The 27,404-nt window shown below is 37.9% G+C and overlaps 1 protein-coding gene and 1 pseudogene across 1 annotated transcript; one reads left to right on the top strand and one right to left on the bottom strand.

Moving 5' to 3' along the window:
* Positions 1 to 8,728: 8,728 nt before the first annotated feature.
* LOC145768783 (uncharacterized protein C6orf118-like) lies at positions 8,729 to 24,684 on the bottom strand. Its single transcript, XM_082580374.1, has 12 exons — positions 24,329 to 24,684; positions 21,883 to 22,087; positions 19,596 to 19,775; positions 19,080 to 19,285; positions 18,543 to 18,675; positions 17,687 to 17,940; positions 17,073 to 17,168; positions 15,470 to 15,593; positions 14,964 to 15,025; positions 13,582 to 13,696; positions 11,060 to 11,118; positions 8,729 to 9,969 (listed from the first exon to the last, which is right to left on the bottom strand). Exons 1-12 carry the CDS (start codon positions 24,454 to 24,456, stop codon positions 9,927 to 9,929), a joined length of 1,605 nt encoding a protein of 534 aa, XP_082436500.1. The 5' UTR covers positions 24,457 to 24,684; the 3' UTR covers positions 8,729 to 9,926.
* On the top strand, positions 20,981 to 21,094 carry LOC145769754 (U6 spliceosomal RNA; annotated as a pseudogene).
* Positions 24,685 to 27,404: the final 2,720 nt, after the last annotated feature.

The raw sequence follows: 27,404 nt of genomic DNA, 5'->3' as shown, positions 1-27,404 counted from the left end.
TCAGATACCGTACCAGTTGGATGATTTTATCAATTGAGTTACACTGCCGCTTACGTGCAGTAGGAAAAATAATTAAATCAAATGAAAATACCATAAAAAATTCCAAACTTTGTATTTTGCTTTCTGCTTAAAGGGCTGTTTACAGCAAAGTCAGCAATAATTGAAAAAATTCCAAAAAACGCAAAATGCTTGAAAATTTATCAGTAATCTTGAGCGTTATTGGTAGTAAAAATGTGCATACTGTGAAATCCATCAAGCTTGTCAAATTAGTCGTGTTTGTTTAAGAACAATAACATAATTATCGTAATTTACTGATAATTTCAGATAATTTTTTTTGATTTCTTTGTGAACACCATCATTAAAGCAATGGCAGAACGCTGAGTTGTTGAGATAAGAATTACAATATAGGCACTGTATTAGCGGGCATAAAAATATTTGATTGAGGTAGGCTATGTCGCATAGGTAAATGAGAAAGGTTATACTGTATTTAGCATAATTTTACCACGCAACTCGATGCGCCTATTGTCATGCAAAAACTACTACAAGATGCAAAAAATGTGATGTCGGTCTGCATGTCAAATGCTTCAAGCAATATCATATTCCGCAATGACTTGTTTTAGTGATATTGTGTTACTTTGCTAATTTTCATCTTCATATTTTTTGAACTTTCATTTTAATAAAATGCTCGATGACAATAATGACATGACAAAACATGAACAAGACATTTCCCATTTATCACTTTGAGCGATAAGTAAAATGTAATAACGTTTACTTATCGCGGCAAAGACGCATCATATGACGCATCAAGAAAAGACGTTGAGTAAATAAGAAGCACCTGAGGCAAACAACTGTGTATTGAGGCGAGGATTGTATGATTTTATTAGCAAAGCCTCGTGGATTTTAGTGTCGAAATCGGTGGAACATTTACGCATAATTCTATGCATAATTTCTTGATACGTCATATGATGCGTCTTTGCCTCGCGTAATTTAAACGCCATGTGATGTGCCTTTCTCCTATGCTCTGCCGTTTCATTTTGCATTTCGTTTTTCAATTCAGTGTTTAGATCAGTTATTCATTTTCATTGTAGATATGATAAGCAGTTAGTTTTTGTTACTTGATAAGGGCTAACGTGTGTATGGCCAAAAACGTTTGTAGCTTATAGTTTATGTTCAATTTTAATGGATTATGTTAAATGCCGTGTGGTTGCTTGGTTGTATATGTCTGTGGTTGAAGAAAGTGACCTCTTAACCAAAATTGTAGCCTATTATAAAGTCCTGACGTGACAAAAAAAAATTATAGTAAAATGTAGCTCGTTTTTCCAATCTTTGGTAAATATTTGTTTAAAGGAGTTTTCTTTATCAATGCACAAACGATCGAAATGTGAAGAAATGCTTTTCAAAACTTGTCGATCTTAAAACTTTACTAAATTGACTCCATCTAAGCTTATTCGTCTGCATGCCTTGCTATATAGCCTAACAACGCCTCATCATCACCGAGTTTTGCTTTTAACGTGCAGGTCTTAGGCCACGGGGCATTTCTACATTCGTAGGCCTATGCCCCAAGCCCCACTCCATATGACTGGCTAGCTTGCACGCATGGCAGATTGCACATCGGGCCTCCACTTATCACAGTCACAAGGTTCGGATCTACATAAATTCCACTCTCGTCTGTCAGTATTTTCTATTTCCAACGCAGCCTAACTTCGGCCGACCAAACTGCATATCTTTTTGTAATTTGTGGATTGCATGTTAGCAAATAGCTTCACTGCGCTGTTGGATCTTTCTGCACGTCGATACCAACGGAGCCTTTACTTTTCTTTTTGCAACGTATAGCTAAAATAAAAATTTGAAGTTTCAGCAAGCAATGTCACCTCAAGTAACAAGAAAAAGAACAAAACTCGGTCAACCGTAACGAATCAGATTATGAACCTCTTCAAAAGATTGTCGTAAAGTTAAGGCCGGCAAATATTATGATTAAAAAATGAGCTGGTAGCCTGCACCGTTTGTAGCATTGAGTAACAAGTCTTATAATAACTTCAAATGTGTGTATTTTTTGACCATAGTTCTTATATGAAAGCGATTCAGCATTAAATCATCTTTCTAATGAGGATAAAAGATCAATTTTAAACGATTTCAAATTTTTGGCCTATGGGACCTGCTGCCATTATGAAAAAATGGCCAAAACTTACTATTCCCAAAGAAGAATCATAGGGCTTTTTTTTTGGTGATTCCACATCGCCAATCGAACCTCCTGACAAAGTTTCAGCTTAATATTATTTTTTTTCCGGGTCAAATCATTCAGCGACTGCCTATGTAGCGTAATAACAGGTTATCAAAAGTGAGAAAAACTAACTGGAAAAGGTGATCTGGTACAATGACACTTCCTCAAATGGGCGATCGACCTAACACAGAAAGCAATCATTAAGAAAACAAATCAATAGTTTTTTCTCAAGTCTAAACCTTAAACCATTTGACCAGGTAACACTCACAAGTCACAATAGCATTTCAATAAAAAATTTAAATATAATTTATGTTGTGGAACCGGATTTCTTCCATTAGGAGTCATCAGCACAACTGAATCGAAACAAAAATATTACAGGAGCAGGGAAATATCAGCACAAATATTCCAAAAGATTTTTTTACATATTAAATAAATAAAGGTCACTGAATGCTTAAAACCTTCATTTCTTTACTTTATTCTTTTTCATTTCTTTTTTTTCTTCATGGTATTGCTAAATAGGCCAAATACAAAAAATATTGCAACAATCAAATACGGTAACTTACTAAAACTGTCCGTACACGCAGCAGTAAAAAGTAGAATAACTGAGATGAATTTTACAAGTACGATTAAGAAATGCTTATGACGGTGCAATCTAGAACAAACGCTAATTCTAGAATCGTGCAATCTAGAACAAACGCAATATATAGTCCGGCAGCCCGTGACGTATTTGTAACATCATAAGGTACAAAAGGTTTGAGTGTTTTATCAACCTTGCCCCACTGTGGGATGTTCAGAAACCCAGATCCGAGGTTTCACTGCTGGGGCGTTTGGGGGCTACGACCCGGTGAAAAACCCATTTTGGGGGTCAAAAAAACATCATAAGGTACAAGAACAAAACCTATGCCAGATTTTATGCCTTCACTTGTAGACTTTGGAACAAGTCGATCTGGGTGCCCCAAGTGGGGCATTCCCGAATAAGGAGCCCTCAAAGTTGGGGCAAAATACGTAAAAATAACATCATAAGGTACAAAGATGGAACTTCTTTCATCAGTTGGGGCATGTTCCACTGACTACGAAACAACCTTTCTTATGGCCCCAAAGTGGGGCTTAACCTCATTTTGGGGGTAAAACCCCTAAAATTCACAAAATTAACATTATAAGGTACATGGATGAAACCAAGTGTAGGTGATAGTACCTGACTTACGGATTTCAGAACATTAATATTTGGTTGCCCCAGGTGGGGCATTCCCGAATAAGGAGCCCCAAAGTTGGGGAAAAATACGTAAAAATAACATCATAAGGTACAAAGATGGAACTTGTATCATCAGTTAAGGCATGTTCCACTGAGTTCGAAACAACTTTTCTTATGGCCCCAAGGTGGGGCTTAACTTCATTTTGGGGGTAAAACCCCTAAAATTCACAAAATTAACATCATAAGGTACATGGATGGAACCAAGTGTAGGTGATAGTGCCTCACTTACGGATTTCAGAATATTAAAATTTGGTCGCCTCAGGTGGGGCATTTCCGAATAAGGAGCCCCCAAAGTTGGGGCAAAATACGTAAAAATAACATCACAAGGTACAAAGATGGAACTTGTATCATCAGTTGGGGCATGTTCCACTGAGTTCGAAACAACTTTTCTTATGGCTCCAAGGTGGGGCTTAACCTCATTTTGGGGGTATAACCCCTAAAATTCACAAAATTAACATCATAAGGTATAAAACCAAGTGTCTCTCGTATATATTTCAAAACGTCTGCAAATATTTTGGAAAATCAACGAAGCATGTAAGATATAATATCTACACAGCATAACATTTGCTTATTAGGTTAAAATTTATCACTATGAAAATAGATATTGTACGCAAGGATGGATTGGCGGCTAATCATTAGCCTACTGGGAATTCGAGAACGTACCCGGTTGGCCGGTCAGAGGGTTACTGTCCTGTTTTATGTACAGAAGAGAATTTTATTTGAAATATAATAGTCGTAGCGCTATATCCTTATTCTTTGTTTAAATTACACTGACAATGATTCAAGTTACAAATCGAAGCTTGCTATACAAATACGTAGCCTACAATGTCTAATTTTATAGCCTACATCATTTTACGGTGAAAGACTTTTTCTGAAATAAAATAAATTGTTTGTGAAACGAGCATTTTTATGCTAAATCTGTTTTGATAGAAGTGGACCGTGAAAATGGAAGTGGAAATGACCAAAAAGTGCAAACACTGCTCGAGAATACGTCACTATCGACAGCAATAACAAAAACCTCGTTACCACATCTGATGTTTTAACATCAGATCTGAGGTTTTGAGCAAACTGTCTGATGTTTTGATGTTGAAATCTGATGTTTTGATGTACATACATACATAGCCTACAGTTAAATCGCCGGCAGTAACAACTGTTGTGTGATCAGCTGATTGCTAGTCTTTTGTGACGTAGACTGTACAGTCGCACGCTTCGCTGCTCAGGCCCATTCTGGTTTTGAAAGCTCTGACAAAAGTACGCGCGGAATGCTGATCAGACCGCAATGGGGCAAAATTTTACTGAAAATCGTTTTATGGTAGCAAGTTAAACACAAAGAACGTGGAAAATCGCCAAGTCAGGTTTTTCTTTTAGTATCCCTTTGTTTAAGGGATCCTTCGGCCAGAATACCAGCTTCTCTTAGGATGTATGGACCACCTGAACCATCCAAGTACTTACTCATAGCTTTAAAGAACGCCATGCAAATGTGGAAACCACCCAGTAATATGCAGGAGTTATATGAACAAACGGTCATATTTTAGACTTTCTTGCTCTTGAATTGTGAGGGCATGTTTTGCAATGGCCAGATCGTATGTAACACACATGTAGGAGAAGGTCGGGACCTATGATCATGGTGGGAGCCATAAACCACCCCCCTTTTTTTAATATAAAGTATTCTTTTTGCATTTTTTGACGTAATTATGTTTTTTATGCTTGGATAACTTTCCCACAATCCCTTGGTCAAAATTTTACTGAAAAATGAAGGTGCAAAGAGGTCAAAATTTTACTGAAAAATGAAGGTGCAATTTATACTGTAGGTTTTGTGTTAAAAAAGTAAATTTTTTTGACTGAATGTGTTTTAAAATAACTCATTTGTTATGCAAGAAATGTTCATGAACTTTTTTGTAATGGTTAGGTAATGTATTTATGATGAGATTAAGCTGAAAGTTTTTTAGATAGCAAAATTAGTTTTTTTCAGTTGTTGTTTCATTTCTGAAACATCAGGTAGGGAGCCTTGAGTCACCTTGTGTTGGGACCTGCAAGTCATGACAAGTGCCTGTGATAGTAAATGTTAAAGTGTCATATGACATCATTTTTTTGCTTTTCACACCTTTCCATTATGATATATCACAATTCTGACTTTTGTTTCGTTTGCAACTATTAATTATGCTATTTCACATCAAAATTCTGACAACTCATCCCAAGGAATCATTTGAAAATTCTCCATCGCTTATTTCAAAATTTAAAGCTTGGAAGCTGGCTACTACAAGCTGGCTACTACATTTTTTGGCTTATAGCAATTGTGGCTTATCGCTCCCGACACGTGTCTTATCGCTCCCCACATGTGGGGTGCGATAAAACGCTTGTGGCGTGCTTATGTTTTTGAGCGTAAATAAAACATTTGCTGAAATAATAACTTGTGCTTTTGCTGTAGAGTAGGTAACACTACAAGGCATTGCAAAACCAATTTTTAGAGAAAAATATTGAGAAACGTAGAAGATATGCATCTAAAAGAAAAAAGTGGCTTGCAGGTCCCGACCTTCCCCTACTCTTGCTGGCATTCATCTGCGATCTGCAAAGATCTTCTCATTGTTTCAGCAACCACTTGTAGACTGGTGGGAGACTGGTTGATCTGCGGAAGGTACGAGATCTTCTGTTTTTGAAAGTTATCTTTGAATACTTTGGCATATTCCATCCGACCCACATAGGTGTCCTTGGAATACCCAAGGCAAGGGACACCATCCACAATGAATCAATCGTAGGAAAGTTTTGCAAATCCTTCTGCGTTTGAATTCTCTTTTCATCCTTTTCAATAATACTAAACCTTACATTTCTAATGGCGCAGGTTAACTGGCAGTCAGTATGAGAATTTCAGAAACACCACGTGGAGTTCTCTACGCGCTATTATCGTCTTCGGCTCTTGTACGATATAAATATAACCACAAGAGTAGCATATCATTATGTTGTCATACAGAGTAACAGTTAATAGTCTATGACGAAAGCCTGCCTGTTGCGCGAAATCATTATCACATTTTATGCTATTGTACACTACAGTCTTCAACCGGTGAAATATTAAATTATAGCGCAGTTGCTTATTATGGAATTATGACTTTCGCACCCGGTATCAGTCTTTGTGCTAGGAAAAATCCTCAGCTGAAGCAAAAAAAATTTGACGTTTTGCAAACACTTGGTTTCATCCAAATAGGCTACAACCTTGAATTTAGGGGTTGTATATCCTAAAATGAGGTTAAGCCCCACCTTGAAGACATAAGAAAAAAATTTTCGAACTCGGTGGAACGAGTCCCAACTGATGATACAAGTTCCATCTTTTTAGCCTACCTTATGATGTTATTTTTACGTATTTTGCCCCAACTTTGGGGGCTCCTTATTTGGGAATGCTCCACCTGGGGCGACCAAATTTTTTAATGTTCTGAAATCCGTAAGTGAGGTACTATCACCTACACTTGGTTTCGTCCATGTACCTTATGATGTTAATTTTGTGAATTCTAGGGTATACCCCCAAAATGAGGTTAAGCCCCACCTTGGGGCCATAAGAAAAGTTGTTTCGAACTCAGTGGAACATGCCCTAACTGATGATACAAGTTCCATCTTTGTACCTTATGATGTTATTTTTACGTATTTTTCCCCAACTTTGGGGCTCCTTATTCGGGAATGCTCCACCTGGGGCGACCAAATTTTAATGTTCTGAAGTCTGTAAGTCAGGTACTATCACCTACACTTGGTTTCATCCATGTACCTTATGATGTTAATTTTGTGAATTTTAGGGGTTTTACCCCCAAAATGAGGTTAAGCTCCACTTTGGGGCCATAAGAAAGGTTGTTTCGTAGTCAGTGGAACATGCCCCAACTGATGAAAGAAGTTCCATCTTTGTACCTTATGATGTTATTTTTACGTATTTTTCCCCAACTTTGAGGGCTCCTTATTCGGGAATGCCCCACTTGGGGCACCCAGATCGACTTGTTCCAAAGTCTACAAGTGAAGGCATAAAATCTGGCATAGGTTTTGTTCTTGTACCTTATGATGTTTTTTTGACCCCCAAAATGAGTTTTTCACCGGGTCGTAGCCCCCAAACGCCCCAGCAGTGAAACCTCGGATCTGGGTTTCTGAACATCCCACAGTGGGGCAAGGTTGATAAAACACTCAAACCTTTTGTAGCCTACTTTATGATGTTACAAATACGTCACGGGCTGCCGGACTAATAGAACATTGAACCTGGTCAAATGGTTTGAGGTTTAGACTTGAAAAAAAAAACTATTGATTTGTTTTCTTAATAGCAGGTTACTTACAACTTGTCGGCTGCATTGACGAGTGGTGAGACAGTGCCAGTCTTAGGGTATTTCGGGCCCTGGGCGGAATATGCTTTGCGGGCCCCAATGACAATTGATCCAATTCAGTAGCGCAGCTAGGTACTTTGAAAGGGGAGGGGCGGTGGTGGCGGCGTGATCGCCGAAGGCGACAATCAGCGGCGGGGGGTCTGGGGGCCTCCCCCAGAAAATTTTGAAAAATTACTGTGAACTTGGGACATTCTGAGAGCATGTTCAACAAAAATTTAGGTATGAATATTACTGTAAAATGGTGCTGTCCGGTGGCATAGCAAAAGGATAAGATTATGCTTTCTTTGGCATTTTTCGGAAATAAAGCTATGTCTCTATGTTGAGTCTGGATGCAACCTATTTCGTTCCCTGAAATCGTGTAACAAAATTAAATTTCGACCTATTTCGTCCCCTGAAAAGATCGAGAAATTTTGAAATGTTTGCGACAACTCCAATCAGCGTCTTCGGCTATGTCGTGTTTTTTTCTCGATCTTTTCAGGGTACGAAATGTTCAGGTGACGAAATAGGTAGAATTCGTTGAGTCTGTATGTTTTCTTACTGCTAATTCCTTTGTTGAATTTACTTGTTGAATTTTTCCATTGAAAATGACAAAATTACTGCATTTTCTGAGTAAATTGTGGGCCCCCTAATTTGCGGGCCCTGTGCGATCGCACGGTTTGCACATCCCAAAGACCGGCAGTGGGTGAGAGCCCTGGAAAGATGTTCGAAAGAGCGCCGGTTTGACACTGCTCAAGAGCATGCGAATGAATGCTCAAGAGCGTGTCTTTGGCAAGACTCTTAAAAGCATGCCTGAAGGTGGACACGAAGACTGGCTTCCTTGCCTTCTCGTCCACTCAAACAAAATCTTCAATCACCGGGCAATTTTTACCTAGATACGACAAACTTACAACACACCCTGCATACATGAAAATCTTTTATTAAAATCTATGAAAAAAAAAGAAAGAGACATCACAAATCACAAAAGAGCAGGGACGTGCAGTCAGGGGAGGCAGGTGAGGCAGTGCCTCACCTGCCAACATCTGGCAAAGCAAAAGTTATATCAAAGAAATGGTTATCACAGAATAAATATTTTTTGTTAAAAAGTAGTAAATATTGCACGTTTTTAGGTGCTTTAGTTTGTGTAAATTGCTGTAGTCGTGCCCCCTTTCCCCCAAATTTTACGTTTCTACACCCAAACTGTGTTTTAATTTGTTTCTGTTTCTGTGGCGATATTCCTATCGAGCGTTCATGTGATCAAAATCGTTGAAATACGCAAGGAGAGGCAACGCCAGCTTTGCCTCACTTCAGATCAGAAAACTTCCATACACTGCACTATGCGTGCCTTTTTCTTTCGCAAAGTCGTCAGAAATCATCATGAACGATTTAGCTACGATTTGAGGCGCGCCTCAAATGTGACGTCACAGCTATGAAACCTTTTTCGTCAAGCTGGAGTGCCCGCGAGCCTACGTGGTATGTAACTTCTTGCAGCGTAAAGGATCGTTTCTTATAAAATGTAAATAAAATGGAGGAAGATTTAGTATCAAATCTGAGAGATTTTTAAAAACTAAACTTTCAATCCAAAGTTGAAGTCATAAATAAAGGAAGACCTGTTCCAAATTTATAAGGTTTGCATCAGACGACTGAACAAAAAAAAATAACTTGCAACTTTCAAAGAGATTGGTACTCAAAAAAGAAGTGGCTGTGTGGCTATGCTTTAAAATTTGCCTTTTCTGCTTTCCCGTCTCTTATTTTCAATATCTAGTGATAATGTTTGGAGTAAAGAAGGGTCTCTACAACAAAGTCACAGATGTTTTAGTCCAAAAGGATAGGCGCATGGATTTTATTTTTAATAAATGTGAAAGCATGCTGCTAATTTTTTTGATTAGTAAGTTATGACACCGTTTTTGTTGTTAGAAAATTTTATTGTAAAAGTGACTTGAAAAAAGTAGTGCCTCACCATCTAGGAACCTCACCGCACGTCACTGCAAAAGAGACATCACAAAAGAGACATCAGAAATTATAAAAAGGTATTTCTGTAACAGGACAATTGCAGCAGTGGCAACATTTTGCATGAGGCGTCGATAAGTGAAAGTGAACAAACGCGATGACGTCATTGGCTATTCTGTCATGCTTGAGTGTCTTCTTTGTCAATAAGTGCTTTGATTTCTCTGTAAAGGAAATTCAACCTTTAAAAAAAACCGTAAAATTAAACATGAAAAATCATAGCTGGAAGTTGATTGCGTGCAGTGAATTAGACGCAGACATTCACATTTAGATGCAGGTAAAAAAAATGTAGGCTACAAGGCATCATTTGAGATGTTTGGAAAAAACATGACTAGATATAGCCTACGATAAATATGCACAGTGGCGCACGCAGCAACTTTTCATGAGGGGTTTCAAAGAAATTGCATGAGGCCATGTTAAACTATGGTAACTTACATTTACTTCCACGAAAGAAACAAAAGTGACAGGTCCTATGACAGGTCACAAATTATGGATCTGTGATTGCGATGAGGGCTACAAGGCGGTCGAGTAAGCTTCACTAACACTAGCCTACGTTCATTCGTTACAAATTTGTACATCGGTTTGTTAGGGGTTATGCAATGTAAATTATAAATTAAATCCACTGTTCACAAACATTGCACACGGTAGACGTTTGTGTAAGTTACGTTAAGATTGGAGTTAAATTAAGATTAAAACGCATAAGACTGCTCTCCACTCAGCGGCACCTAGTGGATGGAATAATTTACAGACACTTCATCAATCGAAAATTTCACTCTGCCAATCTCAGTGACCGATCTTGCGTCAGTGGTTCAAAGTCTCAACAAGTATGCGAAACTGCCAGGATTAAGCTTTCTCAATCCGAGGATAAACATTTTCACAAGCAATAACTTTTTTGAAAGCCCTTGAATTTGCAATAATTGGCAGCAAAAAGTACCAAGGCCGAACCGGACGTCACCGTACCAACTTATTACAACTGCTGAGATCTGACATCAGAAAAGCTGGCCTGGGATCCCTGCTCAGCACACCACATCTCCATCGATTGCAAAACATCGCAAAGGACGAAACAGAATGGAGATCCTATCAACCTTGTTGAAAGACTGATCGAAGCCAGCGGATGCCAAACGATTTGGCTACACTGGCGGCGGAGACAGTTACAATAATAATAACTTTTTTAAAGTTTATGGTATTTGTAGAAAATCTAACATCAGACTGATAATAATGAACGTTCGATAGAAATATGAAATCGACACAAACCGAATGTCTTTGGCGCTGATACTGCGGGACTCAAAGTCTGATAAATGGTCGGAGAGTTCCTGTGAAAGCAAAATTAAAGTTATTGCCCCAACAAATATAAAGTGTGACAGAAATAAATTAATTCATTTAACAAGATCTGGATCGAATTTCTATTGAAACCTGAACCTGAACACAACCCGATGCGAAAAGTCCGGCCTGGAATACAATCTTGGTACAAGCAGTGCTGTGTTAAACCTTTTGTGGGCCCCGGGGCCAGAATAATTTTGGGCCCCCTATCGTCAAACAGACCTATAGTATTGTGTATATATATTTTTACTGCACCGATATGGAAATGTGGTTCACTTCAATAAACTTTCTCACCAGTTTAGATAACAACACAAATGTAAGTAAACACTAACACAGGTCTACCATTTCTTAGCTACACCTTTGCTCGGAATGAAAGCTAAAAGTGTTAAAAATTTCTAATAAATAAATACTGGAAATAGAGTATGGTCACGACGCGTAAATACCACTGTACCGCGCGGAATTTTGACTGTTTGAACTTTGCGTCGCGGTACCGCGATAAAATCTGAGGATAAAACTAAAACTGAAGAAATTATTAATTTTTATTCAGATTTGGTCTGGTAACATTATTGTTTTTCACCATTTTTATGGTTTATCTGGCAACACTACTTGTTCAGTCAACCATTGTAAAAACATTGTGATTGTAAAGTTTAATTTGTAAACAAAAGCAGTGTGAAGAGTTTTGAGAATCAGGTGTAATTATTTTTATTTAACATTATTTCATTCCAAGGCAAAGCTTTCATTATTTTATGCAGGCATTCAAGTTAATTAATGTTTTTAGGGTATGGTAGCCTAGGTTAGTGGCAAGAATACACAGGTCACTTGCGATAAGAATGATTTTTGTTTTGGATCAAAGCAATTTCAGTAGGCCACCGTACAACATGTGATATGCCAGGTCTATATGGTATTTGAAGATAAGAGCAATTTCATGTGCATATGTTTAAAAAAAAGTAAATATAGAAGAAGGTTTCTGCTAAAAGTACCCACAGCATTTAATAAAAGGCTACTCAGATGAGCTATCAAAGGTAGATACTAAGTGCTGCAAGTTACTCAATCTCCTAAATAGGCCTTAAATTTTTTCCAAAATTTGCTTTCATTTAATAAATTCTCTTGCATTTGCTCTGCACTTGTGCAAGTGCACTCTTATTTTTTGTGGTGCAGGAGCAGTGTACGGGGAGACATGTGCAGTGCGGCAGCGGACAGATTTTCCTGCTCGCGACATCACTCGTCAAAGATATTTAAAATGACGGTATTTTAAATGTTAAAAATAAAATGACAATTAAACTATCAGAAATGTTATTTTGCCAACACCTCACAATTTTTAAAAACAAAACACTTTTATTGATGAAAATAAATTGAATTATAGGCTATATGTGAATTGTGAATTCACAAAGGGCCCAACTCCACTTTTTTCATTTCACTTTTTGTGCTTTCTGATTTCTTTCGATGAAAACAAATTGGATATGCGAATTCACAAAGGGGCCTCCAGTTTTTTTTCATTTCACTATTTGTGCTTTCCAATGTCTTCTAAATGATACTTTAAAAAAAAAGGCCAAATGTTTCAAACATATCGGTAAACATATAAAAAATACCCTATCAATATTTCCTTTGATTTTGAAATGGGCCCAACTACAGCAATTACACTTTAACTTCTCCATTGTTTCTGCACAGAATCTTCACCAAGTGAATTTTTACGTATGATGCTTCTAATCAGTATGCTTAAGCATGTAATCATAATCGAAGTTTTACCACAAAAGTAAATAACCAAAATAATTAAAACGGGTGTGTGAAAACACTTTGTGGCAATTGGGCCCTTCTTGGATTCACATATTCAATTGCATCTCACCTGTTATATGTTAAATACACTTCTGCAGACCACGATACTAACTTTATCGCATTTTAACTTGCTTTTAAGATAGTAGTGGTGTTTTTAGAGATGTTTCAGTGTAGTAAAGGGCCCAAATTTGAGATGTTTTAGTATAATTAGACCTAAATCGTCCTAATTGACAAGTAGCCTACACGCAGTAAACTTTAGCAACTCAAAAAAAACTTTACTGAAGCGCGAAAGTCTATTATTTGTGGGCCCCCTGAGATGGTGGGCCCGGGGGCCGGGCCCCCCTTGGCCCCCCCCTTAACACAGCACTGGGTACAAGTCTCAGAGAAACTAAACGGAAGAACTTGAGCTTCAATACTACCTTACACTTGCCCCCTATGGGGCCCTATAGAGGCTCGATATTTATTTTATTTCAACACAGCTTCAAGCTAAGTTACCAGTGGGGAATTTCCACCAACGGTTTTATAATCTTGACAACAAAATCAGGTATTTCCCAGACAGCAAATCAACCGTTTTTTTACAATGATTCAACATCTGCAGGCGTTGGATCAATGTAAGAAACGATTGATTTGCTGTCAGGGTCACAACAACCTAAGACTATCAGCGGTGCAAATTCACATCTCACCTGCTTGTGTTGCATCAAGTAGGCAGTTTGCTGCTGAAGCTTCTGCATCTCGAGTTCGGTATCTTTGATGGCATGCTGGATATTCCTATGAAGGGGCTTTGGTACGAATGAAGACCTAAAAACAGAGCTTGGGTATATATGGAAAATGTTAATTTCTATCCGGAACAACTTAACGTCTATCAGGAACAAGTTAATTTCTATCCGGAACAACTTAACTTCTATCAGGAACAAGTTAATTTCTATCCGGAACAACTTAACTTCTATCAGGAACAAGTTAATTTCTATCCGGAACAACTTAACTTCTATCAGGAACAAGTTAATTTCTATCCGGAACAACTTAAATTCTATCAGGAACAAGTTAATTTCTATCCGGAACAACTTAACTTCTATCAGGAACAAGCTAATATCTATTCGGTACAAGTTAATTCTGGAATTAGAATGTTAAATTTGGAAATTTAGTTGCTGGATTCGGACACTTCCGCCAACGTTGCAATTGGTTTATTTAAAGCCAAGGGTTCATCACAGGGGTAAGGTAACTCTCAAATACTAATCTATTAAATTTTAAAAATGTGAATCGGCCAAGCTGGAAAGATAGATTGAACGATATACTGTATAATATGGTATAAAAGGGATATTACATTGCGGGACGCGCAGCTGCGCTTTTCCAGCCACATTTGAAGCCATTAGCCACGTTAATTGCCAATTTTGTACCCCTTGCTACAACCTTGCTTTTCACAAAAAGCTGAATTACATAAAAACCAACTTCATTACTTTTATTTAATCAATAGAAAGTACAATAGTTTGTAAATTAAAAAAAAACATAGCCCTTCTAGTGTGCTGGATAAGCTAAAACCGAATGTTGTTTCGCATCCCCATGATCTAAAATCTCTAGATACATAAGTTACAAAGTATGATTTGAAAAAAGCTGCTATGAATGATTTATCTTTAAAAGATTGGAAAGAGCTACAGGGCACCAGCCAGATCCATGTCATCATGGGACGTAAGAAACCGAGGCAATAAGCTTGAAAAGGAACCAACACAAAGAATTGCGCTAGCTCTCGCAAGGCTACAAAGCAATGCGAAAATCTATTTTAAAAATTGATTTAAGAAACAAAAACAAGCAAGTCAAACTGATTAAACATCTTCCCTCAACTACAGAAAAAATACATAAAATAATTCAAGCGTTTTTGACACAAGGCTAAATTTTTGGTATCAATAAATGTTTTTAATCAGGCTGTGTTGTTGCTTGGTTTTTGCATTGTTTATGTGTACCGGCACGACAACGTAAACTCTTTAAAAAAACTCTCTGGCTAAACAGATATTACTAAACTATAAAAGTAAAGTCTAAAACAGATATTTCAAGATGAAATACTCCTTCTTACTTTAGCAACGTTTTCTGTTCATTCAAAGTGTCTATTCGATCCCAAATATTCACTCGTAGCGTCTGAAAAAGCAAAATCAGTCAACATAAAAAAGACAATTTGATAAAATACACCACTTCGCTACTCAAGCCAATTACAAACAACTTTAACTGGCAAGACCTGATCAGCTCTTTGGTCGCGTGGTGATCGCCTTCGGCTCTAGAGCCAGTAGACCTTATAGACAAATTTCATTCATCAAGGGAGTAAATTTATTACGTCAGGAAAGATGATTGCATAATAAATAGCTAAAGATGATCCGAAAATAGTTGGAGAACAATTACAATGTTGGCAAAGGAGAGGTAACTACACGATGAGTAGGCTGCCAAATTCTCATCTAAAAATAGCTAGTAGCGTTGGCAAAGGGTTAAATGAATGTAAAAAGGTTGTCAAGCATTCATGTAGATGAGAACGACCAAAAACAGTTCCTTTGCCACAAGTCTGATTGTATAGAAACAACCAACTCATACCTTTAACTGATTTTCCGTTGTGACCTTAGAAGAGGGCAAATTGGTCTCAGTCTCATTGGATGGGATCGTCTCAGACTTCACCGTATCGGGTGGAAGCTGAATCTTACGCCGCACAGGCAACATCCTGGAAGGATTTAATGTTTGTCAGAGATCAATAACTAAAAGGATGTGGTGGGTGACTAGATGACCGCTTATGGTCTTTCGCTACCTTCCTAATTGCGCCATAATCTAAACAGCTGTAACTTACAATGCATTGTTTTTACTTTTCATTTACTGCAGCCGACTATGGTGAGAGCGCTGGAACGGCAACTGAAAGGCACCGGTACGACACCGCTCATGAGCATGCAACTGTGTCCTTGGCAGGACACCTAAAGACGTGCCTGAAGGTTGTCCCGAAAATTGGCTTCCTTGCTACCGTCCACTTAATCTAAATCTTCAACCACCAGGTTTAAGCCTGGATACGACAAACAAAAATTACTCCCTTGTTTTCTTTTTTATAAATGGCGCTATAGAAACAAAATAAATTGACGTGACTTGAACCTCTGTCAGTAAAAATACATCAATGATTGGTGATGTTACAATGTAATGGTGCTTAAAGTAACGATTGTCAAAGCTATTCCTGCCAGCTATAAAGTATCAATTTGAAATTCCTCGACTGAAGTCATGAAATTCTATGCTGGGGAGAAATTTCTTGCTGGGATATCTTGGGAACCACTACCTTAAAGTACTGTTTGCCAAAGCTATTCTTGCCAGGCCAACAACTCGTGAAAGCCATAAATCCACGAGTGTGCAGTGACACCGGTAAACAACAAGTTAACGGACAGGTTTAATGTAGAATAACAGCAACCCTTCTTTACGTCGTTACAACTACAATGGATGACATAAATGATTAAACTAGTACCGCACTAAGCATAATTCACTTTATGTATTTACAGGGCCGTTGAAAGAATATTTTGGGCCCGGTACAAATGACATGCTTGGGTCCCAAATCAAGGCATTTACAAGAAAAAATTACTGTATCCAAAGAATACGCTGTGGTATCTTTATGTTTCCCGGCCCCCTGAAAAGATTTCAGGCCCCTTAAATTATCCCTGGGTCCAAAATTACCTTCTGGACACCCCTGTCAATGTTACTGTGTATTTATCCTCGGCTATGTTACTGTGTATTTATCCTATTTAGCATCGTGCTGCAATGGTGCAGGGACACTGGTGGAGTCCATCGTAGCCTACATAATACTTGCATTTTTTATGATGTTCACGAATTAATGCAGTACTCCAAATAGCCTTCAAGTAACTAATTAGATGTTGCTTGTTGCAAGAATTTGAGAAGACTTCGGTCTTTGAATACTCTTGTGAAAACAAATACAGGGTGGCCCAAAAAGATGCGTACCCATGTTTTATTCGATTTTTTCACATTTGGAACACATCTTGGGAAAGCCATAAATTGACTAAAAATTGACAGAAAAAGCTAAAACTCTGGTCGATGGTCTTCCATCAACTGAATAATGTGTGGTTGTAATTTGAAATAAATAGCTTTTCAAACAAATTCACAATTGAAATTTTTATGGGTACGAATCTTTTTGGGTCACCCTACTTAAATCCACCTGCGAATATTATCTTCGTCCTCTTCTTCTTGCAATCTCCGCTCTTCTTCAATCCTCCTCTCTTCCGCAGCAATCCGTTCGTGAAGATCAAGATTTCTAAACGTAAAACTTTTAGCAAGACACAAAAAGGGCTCTCGCTACTCAGTTATGTAGCTGACATATTGTTGCTATATGTGCAATAGCAAGCAGTTGTAGAAAATGCTCGTTAAAAAATAAGTCGAAAATAGCATGCTTGACAGACTTCTTTCTGATGACAGAGCGATGGGAATGCATAGAATGTATCACTGATGTTGACCAGCCTACATGGCAGAGATGAAGGTGTCTGACCGACGCCATAAAGTTGTTACTTCGACTCCCACAAAGTGACTTTGTCTTAGCAGGACACTTAACAACAAGCTTGGCGATGAACATGAAGATTGACTTGCTTGACGTAACGTCAACTATTGCAGAATCTTCAGCGTAAAGGGAACGAACGAATTTTGTCAGTTATGTAATTCACTATCAAAAAAACTGGACTATCAAACCTATAAACTATTAATGTAGACAATAGTAGCCTATATATAAGTCTACATTAAGCTTGTGTGCGACTCATATTGCGAAACATTGATATCCACCTCAGTAACGCTGTCCGGCATAAATTTTCAAGGCTCTCAACGTCTAGATGAAGACTTTCGGCTTTTGAGGCTCTTTGTTCATTGGTGAGGTCTTCCATTGTATTAAGACAGCGAGCCAGTTCCCCTCGATTCGTGGTCTTCATCGAGTCCAGAAGATGTGTTAGGTAACTGTCGTATTCCTCTTTTATTTCACATAAAAGGCTCCCAAAGATACTGGAGTCCATCATCAAGTCGCGCCAAACTTCGGAGTAAAGCTGACACAACATAATTTTACACGGATATAAAAATAGAATCCCTAAAAAAATTCTTAGCATGACATTGTTACATCATTCAATATGAGTCACAAAAAGTAAGAACATAATAATTATCAGAAAGAACGCTACATTTTGAGATAACTATGTCACTCTTGTTTTTCAAACAGGCTTTATGCATTGTTTGTAGACTAAGTCAAATATAGTTATTACTATCTGAATCCTTAACAGCCTGTTTCACCTAAAGGAGGATCATCAGAAGGTCCTAACATCATCTTCAAGTACCGATCTTTACTTGGAATTGCAATGTTTTTCAAAGAATAACCGAAGTTAATCTATGTATAGCGACACAATCATTAAAAACACTACTTCATCATTCTCAAGTTTGCTTCTCATCATTACCATCGCATGCTATGTAGTGTCAAGCTAGAGAAGTAGTCGCCATATTTCGGTTGCAAATCGTTTGCCTTGCCCCTGTGGAGGGATTTCGGATGACAGTTTGTGTGCTCACTGGTTACCGAATAAGGGCTGTAAGCTTGCGTGACGTCACAACCCATAAAAAATGTTTCTTAAAATAACCTTCTTCATTTAATGTAATGAAGTACCTGCAGACGTTCAAAGCTAGGTCCTGGTTGTGGTTTGTTTGACTGCAAAGTGACAAGTCGGCTAACCAGTTTGTTTTCCAAATGTTCCACCGCTTTGTGGCCGTCTCGAACATTCTTTTCCAAAAGTTCAGACCTAGACAAACCATTACAAAACTATTTCTAACCGTCAATTATCATATCATGTGCATTAAATGGACCATGTGGTCTGAATCATCTACCACAATCTAAAAATGGACCATGTCCTGGACGATGAAGCCAAAGACTATCACTAGGCGCTCTGCAGTAGCCTCTTCTTGTAGTCTGACACTTTTCCGAACCAGTCTGTAGTCTGAACATCTTCAACATGGGGTAGAGGCCACCGGCCTAAAAGGTTCATCCAATCTTGAATAGCTTAATTACTTTACCTAAAGTTCTAAACCACCTTCTTTTGCATGAATGTTATAGTAGAAGTATACAATTATGCATAAAATTTTTATAGCCGCCTAAGTGTAGTTTTTGAAAATTAATTTAATTAAGTATTAAATAATATTTACTGACCTTTTTAACACTGACTCCTCAAAGTCCATCATTTTTTGGAATTGGTCTTTACGTGTTATTCCAGCTAGGTGAGTTGTTAAAAACTTCTTGCGTTCGCCTGAAAATCGAGCGGGGTCTTGCTCCATCTGCATGGATGGCGGGATACCGATGGTGCTATCTAGAGCTGGTAACATGATTTCGGGCATCTTCAATTCTTCGACGCAAATCTGTGTATTAATGTCATTGTTTGGCAATTCTGCATTAGGATTTAGAAACATTACAAGATTATTTTGTATCTGAAGCCAAATTAACATTTAAAAACAAGTGCTGCACTTTGTTATTAAAACATCCAAGTGGACTTTCACAAAAAAAACATTTTTCGCAAATTTTAAATATTTACAAACTTAACAACTTTTGCGTGCGATCTAGTGTTTATTTTTATAACTTTCGGAAAATTTGCAACAATATTATACATCAAAATAGAAAAAAACTTAAAATGCTATAGCCTATGATAATAAACAGCACATCACATCGTACCCTTGAAGTTTGAGTTTGATTTAGAGAAGGAAGGGTTTTCTTCAGGGGTGGTTCAGGTTTAGTTTCATTTGGAGGTGGATGTTTAATGTACGGGAAGGGCTGGTCTTGCACTATCATGAGCTCTTCTATTTCACCAATCAAGCGGCTTTCAAGTTTTTCTTCTGAGGTTGATGGCTGTATCTAAAAACATTAAATGTGGTTATAAATTACAGTATAACATAACTAACACTTCCATATAAACGATAGACACACTGCCAACTAGACTACTACTTGGAATGACAAATTCTAACTAGAAAGAGATAAGCCTTTGTATCCTTGTAGTGTACTCTGGTTCAAACATGAAAGTGTTTGAGCATATTTAACTTTTAATTTTTTTTAGTTACGAAACCGAACCTTTGTGCGATGCCCTTTGAAATTTCAAAAGACGCACCAGGGCGTTGCAATGCATAATTTAAGAACCGCTGTAATTTACAAATAAAGCACAAATAATTCTTAAATTCCAAAACAAAACTTTGTTATTAAACTTTTCATCAAATCTTCTTATGATCTCATGATACAATTAAGATGTGTAGTGTGATAAAATATTTAAAACAATGTAGATAGTATCTCACTAAATCAGAAAAATCAGTTAGATTAAGAGTTATTAACTTGTGTGGCAAAAGCTCTATTAATAAAACTGATTTTTTTGATTTAATGTGATACTGTCTTCTTTGTTTTAATTTTTAAATGTCGTAGTACAGGGGTCACCAACCTTTTTTGTATGCGGGCCACTTTGGCAGGCCGCACTAATAAAATTTTTAGGTAGGTTGACTCTTATGCTAGAAAAGAACGCATTTCGTACCCAGTATCCAGCGTTACATGTTGTTCATGTTAGAATACCCCAGCAACAAAATTAATCGAGCAACGCTACTGCCAGGCCAAGCTCCTTTTACAACACTTTTGACTTTTTTAACAATGCCTAATAAACGAGGCCACTTGTTTTGCGCACTTATAGCGAGGCGAGCGGTTTCATCAGAATATTCATCGCCAAGCAAGAGTGGTGTTGTCACTTCGCTTCACAAAAGATATCTTGCAATTAACAACTTCAGTAAACAAGGAAATGTTGGACACATCGCAATACAGGCAACAAAAGTGACCTGCAAACATATCAGCGAAAAATAGGCTCTAATAATAGGGAAAAAGAAACCAGGCACCATGAAACAAACGCTTGTGAAAATCACCGAAAAATCGTAATTCATGAACAGTCTTCCCTCTAAAAAAGCAATGAGTTGGTTTTTCATCCTTTTTGTGAGAGTCTATAAAACCGCCTTTCTTTTATTATAGACAACTGTCACTTGCGATGCTTATCAGCGTGGCAAGAATTTGTTGATTAACAACATTTTGCAGTACTTGCTTCGGCAGTACATAATACATATACTAAAATTGGAACGATACAGAAAAGATTAGCATGGCCCCTGCGCAAGGATGACACGCAAAATCGTGAAGCGTTCTATATTTCTTAAAAAAAAAAAAAAAACATTTTGCAGTACTAAGCTTAATATTTTCATAATACAATCAGAAAAAGTATTTAAATTTATATAATATAATACTTTGCCAATTTATTATAAATTAAGTTGGCACACCGACCTATTTTACCAACAAAAACTTGCATAGGCCTAAAAATAACACTGCTCGTGAAACACAATAACGGTGAAACGCACACTAGTGTTTACATGACACTTGCAAACTTAAAATATGCAACCCTATGCTCAGTTTCTCACAGACATTTTCCAAATTCAAAAACAGACGTTTTAATCAACCACTGGGACAGTGTGGCTGGACAATGGACATCGTATTGGAATAACTTTAAGCAACCCCCACCTACAACTATAATCTGATTGGTCGGTCGGTGGAATCGTATGCAAAGCGAAAATATGCTTCCCGGAAAGTATTTTTTGCCTTCGTGCTCTTTAACTCCTCAAGAAAAGTATTTTTGGTTACCGTATACTTGTACGCTGATACCTACTGCGGGCCGCAGCGATACAGCGTGGCGCCATTTGGTGACCCCTGTTGTAGTATATCAATCATGCTGAAAATTCAAAAATTTTTATATGCCCCCTGAAACCACTTCACAAATCCCCGGTTTAGAACCACTGTTGTAAACAAGTAGAGATTGGGCAATTATATAAGTAATATAAGTATCATGTAATGGTTTAGTTTCATATTATGAAAAGTAAATAAGAATTTTCTTAAATTTTGCTGCAGGTAACTTAGTAGTACGGTAACATATTTGTTATAGAAGGCATACCGGGGATTGGAAAGTTTCTTGGTTATTGCTAGGTTGTTTCACACCAATTATTCCAGCAGAACCAAAGCTGAAATCCATCAAGGCATTTGTCATCTTGTCAAGGATATTTTTGTCATCTTTTGTGGCTGGAAGATGTGGTTTCAGTAATTTCTTACTTGCACTTTTCCAGTGTTGTTTTTTATTTTCTTCTGCAGGTATCACCAGCCTTCAAAAAAAAACATGCACAGTCATTAAGATACAGTAATAAATATATATTGTACATTTATTTAAATAAATTGAAGAAAAAACAAATTTATAATAATAATAATAATGTTAGTTTTTATATAGCGCTGTATCCATCGCAAAATGCGTTGCTCCACAGCGCTTTACAAAGCAGACAGTATCAATGCAGCCGTATAGAGGCGCAACTGTACATTATTACCCGAATCCACTCCATTGCTCAGTGCCAAGCAGAAATTAGATTCAGTACCATTTTTTAAAAAGTTCTTGGTATGACCCGACAAGGTATCGAACCCATGCCTACCGCTTCAGAGGCGGGCGCACTAACCACTAAGCCAGGGGTCCGCAAATAGTGGGTCGCGACCCAAATTTGGGTCACGAGACCATTTGCAGTGGGTCGCAAAACAGTTTAAACTTACCATAAATATAACTTGTATGGCAAAAATAAATACAATCATATAGTTTTTGATACGTGCTGAGTTTCGTACAATTTGGTAGGCTACAAGAAAATTTATACATTCGATTGCAGTGCAGTAGTTAATCCCACGGTTATATAGCCTGGAAGACACCTTGAGGCAGGCCATGAAAACTCTCTCAGCTTATCTCCAGAGCTGGCGACTAAAACTCAGCGAAACCAAAGCATTGGCGGCAGCTTTCCACCTACACAATCGGGAAGCTGATCGTGAGCTACAATGGAAAACTTCTGGACTTCTGCCCCGAACCAAAATATCTTGGGGTGGCACTAGACAGATCGTACACATACAGCAACCATTTGGTGTCACTGCGCAAGAAAATGACATCCCGCGCTGCACTACTCAAGCGCCTGGCAGGCTCCAGCTGGGAGGCGAGTGCTGACACTTTGCGTATAGCAGCCTTAGCCCTTGTCTACTCTTCAGCAGAGTACTGTGCACCTGTTTGGTGCCGCAGTACTCACTGCCATAACATCGACACTGCCGTAAACAGCGCCCTGTGCACAGTGACCGGATGCCTGCGTCCCACACCATTGGACAATTTTGCCATTCTCGTTGGCACCAACCTGTTGAGCTTCGTCGCAAAGAAGCCACTCTGTTTTTTGGCCGACAGGCACTAGAGCCTAACCACCTTCTCCACCACAAGATCTCTGCTCCCCCAAACCAGCAGTAGCACCCCCTTCGACTGAAATCAAGACATCCATTCATACCAGTCGCTCAACTTCTGATCAACGGAGCAGATGCACTTCATCTCTGCGGCTACTTGGGCGGACTATAAATGGAATTCTGAAGGTAAGTCAAGTACCACCAGACTCCATTCGTTCATTCACGACGCCGACACATGCCCCATCGGCCCACACTACAAAGACAAGCATGAGTGCGCCTCAACTGTCTTCGTACGGGCGTCGGCCTTTTCCGCTCAACCATATGCACCAATGGGATTGGGGAATCGGCCTCTTCCTCCTTTTGTGAATGTGGTGCTGAGGAACAGACCGCAGACCACATCATCAATGATTGTACCATCTTCAAGCCACCTAACGGAGTGGAAGGTCTGCGTGTCATGGATGATGAAACTAAAAACTGGCTACTCTGTAGTAGCCTTCCAGTGTAGTCCGGGAACATCTTGAATCTGGGGCGGTAAAAGAATAGAGTAGACCCTCGGCCCAAGAGGCTTGCACGACGACGACGAAGCACACGATTAATAAGTCCACCCGCTTATTAAGCCCAATTTGGTCCATTCCGGAGTTACTGAAGGTATAGGAGTGGTAGAAAATTGTCCTCCACTTAAAAGGCCAAAATTGTCCGGTCCCGATGTGGCCTTAATAAGCGGGGACGACCGTATTGGAATTGATATTAATTTGCAAAGTGTTTTGCGCATTCCGAAACGTTTGGGTCGCGAAGATTTCGAACGATTGCTTTTTGGGTTGCACCAAAAAGTATTTGCGGACCCCTGCACTAAGCCACCGAGCCAATTTGCATAAAATCATTGATGATTACATTTGTGACTTCAAGTTTAGGTGATTGCTTTTCATGGTACCATGCATTACTATACATTTTTTTAAATCCAATAAAGTTTGCAAAAACAAGCTTGGCTTAAAAACAGCCATGTTAAGATAGTTAGGCTATAAACACAGTAAGCTACATATTAAAAAAAACATTAACAGTATTGATAAATTTCAATACTAAACAAGCAAAAATAATAGCCTACTCTGCAGTTGTCTGTAGCCTACAGAGTAAATCAATCACAGAACACTCACTTTCTTTGATTCAAATGTCCAGTTGTATATGTTTTTATATCGTCTTTATGGGCATTGCTTGTTCTCTCAACCAGCTTGTGCAAATCAACTGGTTTTCTAAAAGGCGCAGACTGGTTGCATGTGGTCATGATTAGTAACTCAGAGGGACTGTTATAATACCTTTTCAATAAGTTGAGATTCAATAACACCGAATTTCAAAACCTGCTGGTGGGAAAGTACGGTAGGCTACTGAGCCTACTAAAAAATTAAAATACAAGCTTCACCATCCAATGAAACAAAATATATTTATTAATCCAAGCGTTTATTCAACTTCCTGCACTTTGATTTCACTTATATGCAAATGTCTGTTTTGTTTAAATAAGTTATGCCAATTCTACAGCACTGCGGTGTTGAGGCCACAGTTTTACTAGTTTCCAAGCAACATTTCTAAAAATCATGTTGCCAACTTCAATATTACAAATTTGCATATGTGCAATTGTGCATTATCTGGGAGCAAAACAAGGAGTTAAATTAAAAAATATAAAAATATGTCCAATAACATAGCAGGGTCTATTAAAACCTGGAAGCAAAAAACATACATGTTGAAATGGAATAAAGACTAGTGTTGTATTCCTGGTAAGCAAAATTTGGCACAGTAGCAACACTTTTCCTCAAGACAGATTATTGCAAACTATCTGTGAAATAAAACTTCATGTTCAAGCTAACTAAAAAGTGACAAAACGCCTATGGAAAAAAAAAATTAAAACAATTGTCATCAATTAAGTTTCTTTTAAACTTGAGACATTTAACAACCACAATCTCATAAATGTCAACCTAGGAGCTTACAGAAAAGAACTCAAACATTTACTCTTTTGCGCCATCACTACCAGAGAAGGTCAAAGTTTAGGTAATTATGGAAACTACTGACGCTGCATCGGGGTTTGCATCAAAACTTTCGAAGTTGTTACTTATTTATTGTGCTGTAGGCTACCGTGGATTAAGCCCAGTTCAGTATGCAATAGCCCTGAGAAGAGCCGTAGGCAGTTCTGTCGAGAGCAGCGTATTGCTTATAAACATGAGAGAAATCTAGGAGCAATAATAATGGACGGCATGCCTTTAAGTGTCTTGCTAAAAACATAGCCACATGCTCTTGAGCGGTATCAAACCAGTGCCCTATCAAACGTCGAACCAGGGCTCTCACCACTCGTCTATGCAGCCGGTAGGTTAACTCCAGCGGTTCTCTATGCAATCTATTGTACAAGTAGATACAGTATAGCTCAGTTCGTTAGCTCGTCACTTCTGAAACAAAAAAGCTTCAAGATCAAGAGGCGCTGGTTCGACTCTCAGGTTGTGCGCTTGAACAACGCACATTAAGGACTGCTTTCCATTTAGCAGCACCTAATTGATGAAATAATTCTTTGGCAACAAGACTTCAACAATCGGAAACTTTACTCTGTCAGTCTCGGTGACCGGGCCTGCGTCAGTGATTCAAAGTCTGCGAACAAGTATGCGAAACTGCCAGGATTAAGCTCTGCAAGAAGCTTTCCCATTCCGAGGATAAAGATTCAATCAATCAATCAATTGGTTATTTGTAAGATAAAACTTCAGATTTTTTTCGACATAATTGTTCAACAAAACTCAATCTGAACGTTCTAGCTTTTCCTCAGCATGTCAAAAACCGTTAAACAATGGCATTTTACTAACAGAATGTGGTGTGCTACTTCTTTAAAAGCAACAATTTTTAAACCAGAAGCAAGTGAAATCCTTATCACATGATCATTTTAAAGATACAAAAAATACTTCCAGTCCATTTAAAAATTGCTTTACAGACTTGCTACTCAATAGGGTATATTTTGGAATCAAAGATTTTGAAATTGGTTTGGTTTTGAATCTTTGTCTTCGGACTGACAAAGCCTTAATAGGTTATCGTAGTCTTGGTAGTTTCACATAGGCCTACTTGTAGAGGGTTTTGACGCAGGGCCGGTTGCTGAGATTGGTAGATTGAAGTGTTTTCGATTGTGGAAATGTTGTTGCCGGACAATTATTTCATCCACTAGGTGCCACTAAATGGAGAGCAGTTCTTGAAATGCGTTGCTCAAGCTTACACCCCAAGAGCCTAACCAGCGCTGCTTGATCTTGAGTCGGGCTTAAGGATTTTGAGACTTTTTGTGGAATAGACTTTTCTTAACTTTAATACCATCATGGTTTTTTCGTGCTACATTGATAAAAGTTATGGGCTATATTTAATATAGTATTTTTGTACAATGTATCAATTTTGAATCTATTCTGAAATAAACTTAGTAGGTCGATACGTTTAGTCCTGTTAGACTATTAAACTATTTGTCCTATTCCTAGGCTCATAAGTGCAAAATCTTCAACTTGTATATTTTATGCTCAAATTAATATGATACATCAAATGCCATTAAGTTAATATACCGGTAATTTAAACTTGAATACTGAAAAGTTTGGGTGTTCATCAGGATTATTATCTTTTCTAGTAGTATGAAAACAACATCTATGTTTCTGCTTTTACTTGTGCATCTATCAGATAGGCGTTGCAACCACTGCTAGTGCTAGAAAAGATACTGCAAACTTATAAGAGAAATGATTAAATACATGTCAATGTTTTAGAATTTTTAAATGTTTAAATTGTTCTTTAATTGATTTATTTTTCACATATATATATAAGGAATGCTTTTTGATGTTTAATTTCATTTATTCGGCATAATTTACATTCAGTTTACTTATATACCGGTATATAATTATTAGATATAGATACTGGAGGCAGTGGTTCTCAAACGTTTTCCATGTAATGCACTTGTAAAATTTTGTTTGAATTTGGTGATGCATCAACAATGAATTTATAAGACCTGTGCGTGCATATTACAAACGTTTTTGTTTCATAATGTATTAAGAAAAGTTTTTTTTCTTAGAAATTGTGTGTTTGTTAGCTGGAGTATTTTTATATATATCTATATAAATCTTTTTTATTAAAAATACTTTCAAGGATATTTGAATTTTGAATAGTTACCGGTATTTTAAATCTTTCTACTTTTACCATGTATTTTTTTTACTGGTAAAATTAACAAATTTATTC

Source organism: Aplidium turbinatum, chromosome 4 (assembly GCF_918807975.1).
Source record: "Aplidium turbinatum chromosome 4, kaAplTurb1.1, whole genome shotgun sequence".
NCBI classification, from domain to species: domain Eukaryota; kingdom Metazoa; phylum Chordata; class Ascidiacea; order Aplousobranchia; family Polyclinidae; genus Aplidium; species Aplidium turbinatum.
This window is presented reverse-complemented; position numbering and strand designations above follow the sequence as displayed.

What these genes read in the sequence shown, in the direction of transcription:
- LOC145768783 (XM_082580374.1), bottom strand. Translation starts at nt 24,456, where the DNA reads ATGACCACATGCAACCAGTCTGCGCCTTTTAGAAAACCAGTTGATTTG. An exon ending in GAGGAGTCAGTGTTAAAAAG is followed by an intron (nt 18,676 to 19,079) that starts GTCAGTAAATAT and finishes TGGTTTGTCTAG; the next exon opens with GTCTGAACTTTTGGAAAAGA. An exon ending in CTAGCTTTGAACGTCTGCAG is followed by an intron (nt 17,941 to 18,542) that starts GTACTTCATTAC and finishes ATGTTGTGTCAG; the next exon opens with CTTTACTCCGAAGTTTGGCG.